General features: G+C 42.9%; 1 protein-coding gene across 1 annotated transcript in view; it reads right to left on the reverse strand.

Annotated features, from left to right (window-relative positions):
- sorcs1 (sortilin-related VPS10 domain containing receptor 1) overlaps positions 1-12,132 on the reverse strand; it is a gene marked incomplete at both ends in the record, with an annotated part of 165,105 nt that overhangs the window by 83,602 nt on the left and 69,371 nt on the right. Inside the window, 2 exons of the mRNA XM_084163198.1 lie at positions 3,810-3,909; positions 8,374-8,441. Coding sequence (XP_084019324.1) covers positions 3,810-3,909; positions 8,374-8,441 — 168 coding nt within the window. The remainder of the gene's footprint in view (positions 1-3,809; positions 3,910-8,373; positions 8,442-12,132) is intronic.

Raw genomic sequence — 12,132 nt, forward strand, 5'->3', positions numbered from 1 at the left:
TTTCTATGGGGTTGACATCTGGAGACTGGCTAGGCCACTCCAGGACCTTGAAATGCTTCTTACGAAGCCACTCCTTCATTGCCCGGGCGGTGTGTTGGGGATCATTGTCATGCTGAAAGACCCAGGCACATTTAATCTTCAATGCCCTTGCTGATGGAAGGAGGTTTTCACTCAAAATATCACGATACATGGCCCCATTCATTCTTTCCTTTACACGGATCAGTCGTCCTGGTCCCTTTGCAGAAAATCAGCCCCAAAGCATGATGTTTCCACCCCCATGCTTCACAGTAGGTATGGTGTTCTTTGGATGCAACTCAGTATTCTTTGTCCTCCAAACACGACGAGTTGAGTTTTTACCAAAAAGTTATATTTTGGTTTCATCTGACCATATGACATTCTCCCAATCCTCTTCTGGATCATCCAAATGCACTCTAGCAAACTTCAGACGGGCCTGGATATGTACTGGCTTAAGCAGGGGGACACGTCTTGCACTGCAGGATTTGAGTCCCTGGCGGCGTAGTGTGTTACTGATGGTAGGCTTTGTTACTTTGGTCCCAGCTCTCTGCAGGTCATTCACTAGGTCCCCCCGTGTGGTTCTGGGATTTTTGCTCACCGTTCTTGTGATCATTTTGACCCCACGGGGTGAGATCTTGCGTGGAGCCCCAGATCGAGGGAGATTATCAGTGGTCTTGTATGTCTTCCATTTCCTAATAATTGCTCCCACAGTTGATTTCTTCAAACCAAGCTGCTTACCTATTGCAGATTCAGTCTTCCCAGCCTGGTGCAGGTCTACAATTTTGTTTCTGGTGTCCTTTGACAGCTCTTTGGTCTTGGCCATAGTGGAGTTTGGAGTGTGACTGTTTGAGGTTGTGGACAGGTGTCTTTTATACTGATAACAAGTTCAAACAGGTGCCATTAATACAGGTAACGAGTGGATGACAGAGGAGCCTCTTAAAGAAGAAGTTACAGGTCTGTGAGAGACAGAAATCTTACTTGTTTGTAGGTGACCAAATACTTATTTTCCACCATAATTTGCAAATAAATTCATTAAAAATCCTACAATGTGATTTTCTGGAAAAACATTTCTCAATTTTTCTGTCATAGTTGACGTGTACCTATGATGAAAATGACAGGCCTCTCTCATCTTTTTAAGTGGGAGAACTTGCACAATTGGTGGCTGACTAAATACTTTTTTTCCCCACTGTAGGTCTAGGCCTAGACGATATCCAAAACAACTAACACACTCAATTTCAATCATTTCCAGTCATTTAATTGTAAAGTCATGTCTTTCTACTTAATACCACCACAAACTTTACCAAAATGCGAGGAAAAGTCATTAAATTATTCTATAGGCTATGGGTGCATTTTGGATGGAATTAAGGCACTAGAATGTACCAGAGGCAATTTTCATGGAAAACACTGCTATTTCTTCAAAAAAATCACTGCTTCCGAGAGGGAACCAGAGATGTTGTTTGTCTGAATCTGTCCCTCGCTCAAACACCCTCCACTCAAATTCCTATAATTTTCCATAAGCATTAGCCGCCCTACCAAACATTTGTACAAGAAAATGACCTGCAAGCATGTCAGAGGGGTTCTCATATTTACCGTCATTACGCGTTATTTCTCTCACACATTTATCTGTATTAAAACCTGTTTATCCGCTATTTGCTTCTGGTTACACTTGAACTGGACTGACCACCTGCTCTGATTCTCTGCACCTTACACACATATACTCACTCATGCACACACACACACAGACATACACAAACACACATATATATTCATGCTACACACACACACACACATTACAACGGCTGCTACCAGACTTATTATACTGCAAAATCGGCAGTGTATCAAATACTTGTTCTCCCCACTGTAGGTAAATGTGGTCCTCTGTAGCTCAGCTGGTAGAGCACGGCGCTTGTAACGCCAAGGTAGTGGGTTCGATCCCCGGGACCACCCATACACAAAAAATGTATGCACGCACGACTGTAAGTCGCTTTGGATAAAAGCGTCTGCTAAATGGCATATTATTATTATTATTATTATTATATAATATGGTTATTTGCCTTCGCAAGCTTTTCCCTTATAAGCATTCTCCTACACAGAATGAGTCAGAATGCATGCAGTGCAGTGATAAAATAGCGATCCATTGTTTCTGACTGGTCTCCACTGGTCCTTGTACACCAGTGACCCCATGCATCTCTCTCCTCCACTCCTCTCTACTCTACCATCTCCTGCAGCAACAGAAGGTTGATTTACCCTAACAGCGTGGGTGACAGCTGGCCAGAGTGATGATGACAAAGGTAACCTGGGTCTCTCCTCCCAGGCTGTGTGTGTGTGTGTGTGTGTGTGTGGGGGGGGGGGGGGGGGGGGGGCATTAGCACCCAGTTACTTGTTTTTACATGTCATATCACCTGAGTTCTGTGTTAGAGGGGTGGCTCTGAGTAGTATGCTGTTGCCATTTTAGAAACCCACTAGCTGTCTGTGTTTTGTTTAGAGAGACATTCACTGAGTGTACAAAACATTATGAACATCCCTGTGGAACGCTTTCAACATCTTGTAGAGTCCATGCCCCGACGAATTGAGTCTGTTCTGAGGGCAAATGGGGGTGTAAGTCAATATTACAAAAGGTGTTCCTAATGTTTTGTACACTCAGTGTATGCTAGAAGGTTTGTATTCTCTGTATGTCTCACTATCAACATCAGTTAGCTTGACAAGCTTTTCCTGGTCTTTGCTGCTTTTTATTTTGCACGATCATCTAGGCTCACTTCCTACCTCTTGTTAATTAAAAGTGTTCATGTTCCAAACAAAACAGGCTAACATTCCACATGACATTCCACAGCAATGATAAAGCTCACTGCTGTTTTTCCCGTCCTCTCACCATTACCTTGACACCTCTTTCCTGGTCTATGACAGACGCTTTCTCATTGGAATGTACCTGGGGGTGAGGAGAGGTGGAGTGGGGGGTGGAGACTGGGGGGGCGGGTGGGGATGGGGGGGGGGTGCATTTCGTCTTCATTATTAGACAAGAATTAACTAGGAGAAAATGACCTGTTCTGATTACAGTCATGTTAAAAGGGAGGAATGGGAGAAAGGAAGGAAGAAGGGAGATGGGACTAATGATTAGAATAGTCAGGATTGCTTCTCTTGAGGGTTGTGGGAGAAGGGGTTGGATGGGGGTGGGGGTGCAGGGGGTTTGTGAGCGAACGGTCGCAAATATGAAGAGCTTGTCTATCCTTTGATTAAAACACTGGAATTTATTAAACCCTTCTTCTTCCTTTTTTTCTTTGTCTGGTCTATAATTCATTAGTTCTGGAAAGAGAGAGAAATTATAGGGTCGGTATTAATATTAACGATTGGGAGTATTTTCTTAGAAGAGCACTGCTAACTCTCTGGGTGGAGATTAGCACGGTTTAATGGATGTGTCTGATATTGTTGAAGATGACAGAGGTACCAAACAGACATGGCAGTACAAACTTCAAAAATGTATGTTCGTTATATATTGGCGGTTGACATCAGCATTGCAAGTCCATTGCCATGCCTTCGTAAGTGTATCTAACTGAACCACAATGAGTAGATTCACTTTTCTAGTCCAAAATGACTTAGAAGTTATACTGACAGATTGTTCAAATTTGAGTCAAGTGGACTGCTGTACATGAGTTAGGACATTTGTCAGCATTTACAGTGTAAGAAACACCCCACACAGAGAGGCATTTAGAAAGCAGACGGAAAACTAGAATGTTAACTATGAGATAAGACAAAATAATAACACTTAAAACACCTCAAAACACTTAAAAACACCTTACCTTTCTCTTGTTGTTGGGACTGACGTACAAGTAGCTGAGAATTGTTTTCGCCCCCACTTTCTCATTGAGCTTCTGGTAAGTGGTTCCGTAGTCGGTTGACCTGGAATTTAATCAGAGTGTTTGATGAGGACTTGATGAATTACTTGTTGTAATTAAAAATCCCCTGGAGAATTTTTAGTAGAGGAGAAAAAAACATGCACAATTAAGTCCCACCTCCTTGTGGTTCGCTGTTCTACGACAACACACTCCGATTACAAGGGATAAACAACCATAACCTAGCCAGGCTGTAGTGGTTCAAGTGTGAAGTTTGACCTTTATGTTTTGTATAAGCCTAAGCACCATATACCAGTACATGTAAAGTATAGTTAGAATAGGGGGCTGTGCACATAGTTGACATAGTTAACCATTTTCATCTTTGATTTTCATATTAATCATACAGATGTAGGATCTTCATTTGATCACCATGTTGTTGCAGGAAATGCAAACTTGAAGTGTATTCGAGGTTTAAAAAGGCTTCTAAAGTTTGTAATTTCCACTTTAAAATGTCAGACTTAATTTGCCCTAACTAAAAATGTATCAACCGTCACAAAAATATATATTCTGTTGCTGCAGGATTATTTTCCTGCTGTGAGAAAACTGGTCTAAATAACATCATACACGACTGTCCATTTTAATGTCAGTTAAATAGTTCCACAGTAAAGCATGTGCTTGTTAGCCACTTGTTAGCTCAGTAGAATACTACTTTTTTGTGACAATTGTTGACATCTAAATCGTTTTCTCTCCTACCAGTTTGAAACAGATGTCCAACCTCCAAATTGGCAAATTCCGTGTCTCACATTCTGCCATATGTGGCTGTCTAAACAAACTACTTCAAAATTCATTGAAATACAGTATGTCTCCAACTATCTGAACAATGCCCATCTCTTCTTTTAAAAAGGCACAGAATTCAAAACATCATCAGGAACAATAGCAATTTTTCTGGAATAGTTGCTCTGTTATGGTCCAGGACAATATTTTTGAAGTCAAATTATGTCCCTTACTCCTTCAGTCCAATCTTTTAGGAGAAAAAGGCACAACGAAGTGTGAAACTTCACATAAAGCTGAAAGACTGGCTGCATAATCTCAAGTTCAATAGCTGGTCAAAGATGAAGCCATTGAACCAGGAGTTAGACTAGCTTTGTGTAAAGTTTTCACGTGGCCTCCTGCATTGTCATTCACACAAAGCTTCCCGTTTTAAAGGAAGTAACAGCAATGTTTGAGTGGATTTTGGAAAGAATACTGAAAAGGCAAAATAATGTGTGAAGTTTTTTGGAGGTCATGTCTAGGTAGCTTTGTTGTTTCAAAGTATCACCATATCTGTCTGCATAAAACTACTAACCTAATATGGATCCCAACAGTTGAGTCAAAGCTAACGGTGGATGAGAGGGGATTGTGCTGAAATATTTAAGCGATGGTCAGAGTGCTAATGTGAAATGTGTGTTCCGTCTGAGATGTGACATTCCAGAACGTCTCAAGGTTTGAACAATTTATCTCCGCTGCCAAGTCCATTTTATTTAGAGAGAAGCGAGGCTCAATCAAGGAGCTATTTCATGTTCAGCTAAAACACCCACACAAACACACACATACACACACACACAAAGCAGGCAAAGCTTCAAAAATACACCATGCATGCATCACCCTACAATGCTTGTTACTACTTCAAACAAAGCAATCACTGACTTCGATACAGGGTTTTCATTCATCCTGTGGTGATAAGAACTATTAAATCCTGATTTTGGAAACTCAATTGAAATGGAAGCATTACAATTTTTAAGTAGTTTTTTTGTAGTGAAGTTGACAAACAACACACAGAAACACAAAAATAGCCCAGCCTCGTGACACCAGCCAGGTGACTTTCTTTTTTCCCTTTTCTTTCATTTTCCCTTTTTCAGATTTATTATGGGATGGTTTCCGTGGCGATTAAATATAGGCATCTCTCGGTGAACTCCTGAATACCGGCGGTAACATCGATCAACGGGTGGATCCATCGACACTTTGGACAACGGTACAATGACATCATCTGGCTATTGATCTGCTCCTCATAGAACCCCATCATACAGCTGCTGTGATTTAAGGCCCAATGACTTACTTTTACTGGTGCAGCAACTACTTTAATCTATAAAACCAATAAAGCCTCTACCCTCTGCTGTTATCTTCTCCATATGGCCTCTGGTTTCATCCAGCCAATTCTCTGGATTGTTCATGTGTTGGATGGAACATTGTCGAGTTAATGAAACATTATATAGAGACAAGAATAACAGGGTGGCAGGTAGCCTAGCGGTTAAGAATCGGTTAAGAATCCCCGAGCCGACTACGTGAAAAATATGCCGTTGTGCCCTTGAGCAAGGCACTTAGCCTTAATTGCTCCTGTAAGTCGCTCTGGATAAGAGCATCTGCTAATTGAATAAAAATGTAAAGCGAGTCTGATAAAGGTAATCTGATTCACTGTGAAACTGGATCACTGGGGATTGTGTATTGTGTTACAGGTGATTGAGTTATTCCACATACCTAGCTACTCCTCACATCATATACCTAGCTACTCCTCACATCATATACCTAGCTACTCCTCACATCATATACCTAGCTACTTCTCACATCATATACCTAGCTACTCCTCACATCATATACCTAGCTACTCCTCACATCATATACCTAGCTACTCCTCACATCATATACCTAGCTACTCTATTTGAGGGTTCAATTTCAAGCTCCTTTATTCATATCGGACTAATGTGATACTGCCTTGTTGGGTTCTTTTCAAGGACAACAACTTCATTTTGGGTGGAGACCCCCAGTACACGCCCAATTAGATTTCCCCCCCATTTATCTACTGTACGATAACAGCAGCAGCCCGAAGCCCTGTTGTCTTCCCTATTGGAGTTTGATTAATCAATGAGTGGGGGGTATCTGGAGTTGGTTAGCGAGAGGTCGCTAATCGCATTAGCGAGGTGCAACGTAAACAATAAACAGCTTGAAACGTCCAACGGATGGCAGCTTTGCTGAGTATTCCAAATTAACTTATGAGTGCCTTGGCGCACTCCGATAGTATTTCTCTCTCGCCACTCCACTTTGAGAGCAGCAGGTTGGGCTTGTACCCCCCTCCCATTTCTGCCCCAGGTTTGACGGCTGCCTTCCAACCAGGAAACCGAATCTCTCTCTCTCTCTCTCTCTCTCTCTCTCTCTCTCTCTCTCTCTCTCTCTCTCTCTCTCTCTCTCTCTCTCTCTCTCTCTCTCTCTCTCTCTCTCTCTCTCTCTCTCTCTCTCTCTCTCTCTCTCTCTCTCTCTCTCTCTCTCTCTCTCTCTCTCTCTCTCTCTCTCTCTCTCTCTCTCTCTCTCTCTCTCTCTCTCTATATAATGAAGTCAGGGAACAGTCGATGTTAGAAGCACCATTAACAGGGTAATGTGGTATCATGCCCGTTCAAGTTTGAGCCATCCACGACTTAAGCCACTAAAGGCTAGTGGTTAGGACTTAAGTGGAGACAGTCTTATAACGCTACATTTACCACTGCTGTGTTTGGGAGATAGGCCTTGGGGTGACCCACGGGTCTGTTGTGAGCAAGGCCGCTGAGTTCACTGGAAAGTCCTGAGGTCCATTTTCTGTTTTCCTCTTTTTCATAGGAGGGCCACAATGTTCCAGCAGACCCGCACCGCTGGGATTTTTACAGATTTGACAGGCCTACTGTTCCGAAGTCTCTTAAATGCCAAAACCGCATTCAATCAACTTTAATGATCGCCAAGTGGAACAAACGTAAGAGCATTCAATTTGTCTCTCTTTTTATGAAAGATCAGGGTAAAATAAGCCGAGACTATAGAAAAACAACTAAAATACTCTAACTGTGGGGTTTCAAATGGACAGTCAAACACTTTCTATTTTCAGCAAAGTCTCAAACATACTTGTGCGTCACTCTGAACAGAATCACAGAATGTCACACTGTATACATAACCTATTGGGCACCGAATCTCAAGGTAGAAAGAACGCAACCTGTAGACCTACAAATACAAGATATTACAACTATAGCCAAGGGAGAGGATTATGTATGAATTCAATTTTGGGTAATGCGGAGAAGCCCCTTGAGCTGAAAGTGCAACGAGACTCGCTTGAGCTGCACTCAAGGCCAGTCAAAGTAAGTGCATTTGGATAACACTGGAGAGGACATTGGCTGTCTGTGAGTAACTGTGACTCATATTCACACTAATGTCTGTTTGCTTTGGGCTGAATTAAACATCTGGTCGGTCGGCTGGAAGGTTCTGGCGACGGGTGCACATTTTTCGGGCGAAAAGTCTCCTCAATGAGGAGAGGGCAAGTTTACAGTTTTAATATTCAAGGAGATGTCGTGTAAGTCTTAGATTTGTCAACCTCTTATGGCGATGCACCTATGTATTTATTGTGTTTTTGGTATACAAAGGAGACAGAATACAAAACACAACCTTGTTGCTGCTAAAATCAGATATGCAGGCAGTCACAGAAGACTTTACACAGAAATGTACACAGAAGACTTGCAATGACAAAGTATGACGTGCTTACCTCCACAACGAGCTCTCTGTGACACTGTTCAGGTTGAAGTCAAACAGCTTGGTCAGCATGAGAATCACCTGCAAGACATAAGAGAAATCCTTATTAATACACTTTAATAAACAGTCTACAATAAATAAATGTTTCAGTGATAAATAAATGCACGTTTCAACACACAATTAATCTTAAACATAGGCGTAATCACATTTCACATAGCATTTCAAAGCATGTGATGATTCATCCTGAATTACATTGTCAGCAGTCAAGGAGATCGTGTTTTCTTCTATAGTATGTGAAATTCAAGGAAATGATCTGTTATTGGAGTTACAAGCCACAGGTCATCAACAATTTGGCCTGTAACATCCCCGGAAGGTTGCTGGATCGAATCCCCGAGCTGACAAGGTCAAAATATTTTGTTCTGCCCCTGAACAAGGCAGTTAACCCACTGTTCCCCGGGCGCCAATGACGTGGATGTTGATTAAGGCAGGGGGGCCTCTGATTCAGAGGGGTTGGGTTAAATACGGAAGACACATTTCAGTTGAATGCATTCAGTTGTACAACTGACTAGGTCTCCCCCTTTCCTTTCCCTTTCCCATGTTCAAATGGTGTCCCTTTATTTCATGATCACTTGTGTAATACAAGATGCTTGTTCCATACTTTCTAAATCACCTATCACATCATTTCAAAACAGAAAACAGGAGCGACAGAGGATATGTTGGATATGTAGCCTCTGTAGCCGCACATGAAAGGCATAGTTCCGTCTTTGGGAAACTCACTGTCTACCTGATAGAGAATACATTATAAGAATGTGTCCTCCCCCAAGCTTGTTCAGGGGATCTGACTATTGACTAGCAAGCTCAGCTGAACTGTCAGTGAAAGGAACTGAAAGACACATCAGACGAATGTGATGACTAATTATTTAGTGCTCATTATTTAATAATATCCTATTCAATGTAAACGCAGCACTGTAAATATTATTTATAACTGTCACACCCTTAAAGTGCATGGGGTTTAGAAGGAAAATCTGGGTCAATCCAAGTCTTCAGGGAAAATGAAAAGACAGATAAATTGCATTCCGCTAGAAGCAGAATAAGAACTACAGAAGCACTCTCAATCTATTTACTTTATGACTAGAGGTATATTTGAAATCATTGCAATTTGTGGCGGTGGAGCTATTCACCGAGCACACCTGTAGTTTGCCAGTCTACTTTGACATGGTACTACAGACCCCTGACATTCCACGCAATGTTTGTTGTCTGTTAGCATGTTGCTAACTGTGTGGAATCGCCTGGAGTATGATGTCATGGGTTTGACAGTTTCGTGATTGTTCAAATGCGTGTGGATGTCATACAACACAGAGGTCAGTAACAACATGGACAAGTCGAACAGATCCAGCAGCAGTGTTGTGTCTATCTATATTAGCCTCGTGTCATCCAGATGACCTTAGCATCATGTACATAGCTTATTTTTTCCCCTCCAAACACAAACACCCTTAGCTGGTCTGAAACTTCTAAGAGGAACTTTGGGGAACTGCACTGTATGCATTTTCAGGAAAAAATTGATTTCTGTGGAATATTGTCCAAGCCCATAGTGTACAGCAAAAACAAACAACCGGAGCCTATAAACAATTTGTACATGCCGTCTCCAAGGCCAGCTACACAATGTTGCTTGGCTGCACGCTGTGTCATGGCAACATCCAACTGTTTCCCTGTCCCCCGGATACCTTTGAGTCTACCTCCCGCTGCATGTTATGGAGGCAGGCGTGGCGGAGGAGGAGTCACCGTGGGACTTGTGGGACTTTGTGAAGTGAGTTCCGCCAGCGTGGGGGCCCTGCGAGTGCGTTACAACGCCAGAACAGATGCACCTCGGTAGCGGGGAATTACATTGTGAGGAAGGCCCCTTTGATCACCCTGTATTATGTATGAGGTAACATCTGCAGCCTTGGAACGCACCGAACCAACACACACACACTTTCTCACACACACACACATGGCTGCTTTGGGTCGACCTGTGGAGGAGTTTAGGTTAGAGGGAAGAAACCATCAACACAAAACTCCTTTAAATTAAAAGCTTGTTCACAATGTAGCCCGGCATCTCCTCTAAGCGTCTGAGCGGTAGATACTCCGGTGAGGAGAGAATTACCCCAGGGGATGAATAACCTTACATGTGCAGATGAGACCAATGCATGCTAATGACCCAGTCCATTTTGCTGGCCAGCTGGAGGGGGAATTCACACACACACACACACACACACACACACACACACAGGAACACACACAGCCATGCATGCACGCACGCACGCACGCACCCACACACAACCACCTCCATAAGACTTCTCTCTCTCTCCTTCTCTCTCCCTCTATCTCCTCTCTCTCTCCGAAATTCTACCAAACCTCTAAATTCTGTTTATCTATGTCTGTATGTGGTATGTGTGCCAGAGCAGGTGCCCTTGTACCAATGTATCTCTATATTCCATGCCCTTGTACCAATGTATCTCTGTATTCCATGCCCTTGTACCAATGTATCTCTGTATTCCATGCCCTTGTACCAATGTATCTCTGTATTCCATGCCCTTGTACCAATGTATCTCTGTATTCCATGCCCTTGTACCAATGTATCTCTGTATTCCATTCCCTTGTACCAATGTATCTCTGTATTCCATACCCTTGTACCAATGTATCTCTGTATTCCATGCCCTTGTACCAATGTATCTCTGTATTCCATGCCCTTGTACCAATGTATCTCTGTATTCCATGCCTATGCCTCCCGTCCACCTGTTTCTGTGTACTAGGGCCAGGTTCTCTATCACCTCGCCCTCGCTCAAACAACCAACAACCTGGACAGATAAAGTCCTTTAAAAGCAAAGTAAGCAGAGCTGTAAAAACGGAGCAGGCCAGGTGGGGCTGGCTGTGTAGCTGGCATCATCAGCTGAAGGACAGTGTGCATACGGACCCTTCTGTCTGCCACATACGCAGCCTAATGTGGGTGGCCATCAGCGTGCGTCCGTGTCAGATGGTCTCCCCGCTGGAAAGTGCATATGCTACATTACCAAGCTTGCCAATTAGGCCCGTGGGTAGACTCCTACTGTAAATATTACCTTGCCGAGCAATGGGGAGAGAGTTGTGTGAGGGAGAGTAGAAGAAGAAGAAGAAGAAGAAGAAGAAGAAGAAGAAGAAGAAGAAGAAGAAGAAGAAGAAGAAGAAGAAGAAGAAGAAGAAGAAGAAGAAGAAGAAGAAGATTCTATCAGAAGTGGTTAGGAGTTGTGTGAGGGAGAGAAGATGGAGAACTGTTTTACTTTCATTAGCTTGTGAGGTGTTTGGGTTTATGTGGCTGTGGCAGGTTGAGGCGGCAGCTCTGTTATTGATGCATTATGCTGAAAACCCCACATAGAAGTTAGTCATTAAGCTTCAGAAAATGTTCGAGGTGGTATGCCTGGTGAGGTTTGTATTAAGATAAGTGTCCCCTTTCGAATAGGTAAAACTTTCAAAGTGCATGGAGGGTCAACTTGAGGGAGTTTGCAAATGTTAGGCTAAGTCTCTGGTTGGCAGAATATTAGGGGGTATTAGAAATGCAAAGAGAGGTTTGAGCTCAGGGTGCGGATCAATAACAGCTGTGTCTCTGCAAAGACTTAAGTGCTTAGAGATTCTCTTTCACACACAACTACACACACACACACACACACACACACAGAGAGAGAGACAGAAACACACACACACACTGAGTGCCTATGCTGCCAGAAAACGGCTTGTTGTGTTTCCCGCTGTCTGGTGA

Source organism: Coregonus lavaretus (assembly GCF_964263955.1).
Source record: "Coregonus lavaretus genome assembly, chromosome: 6".
Classification (NCBI taxonomy): domain Eukaryota; kingdom Metazoa; phylum Chordata; class Actinopteri; order Salmoniformes; family Salmonidae; genus Coregonus; species Coregonus lavaretus.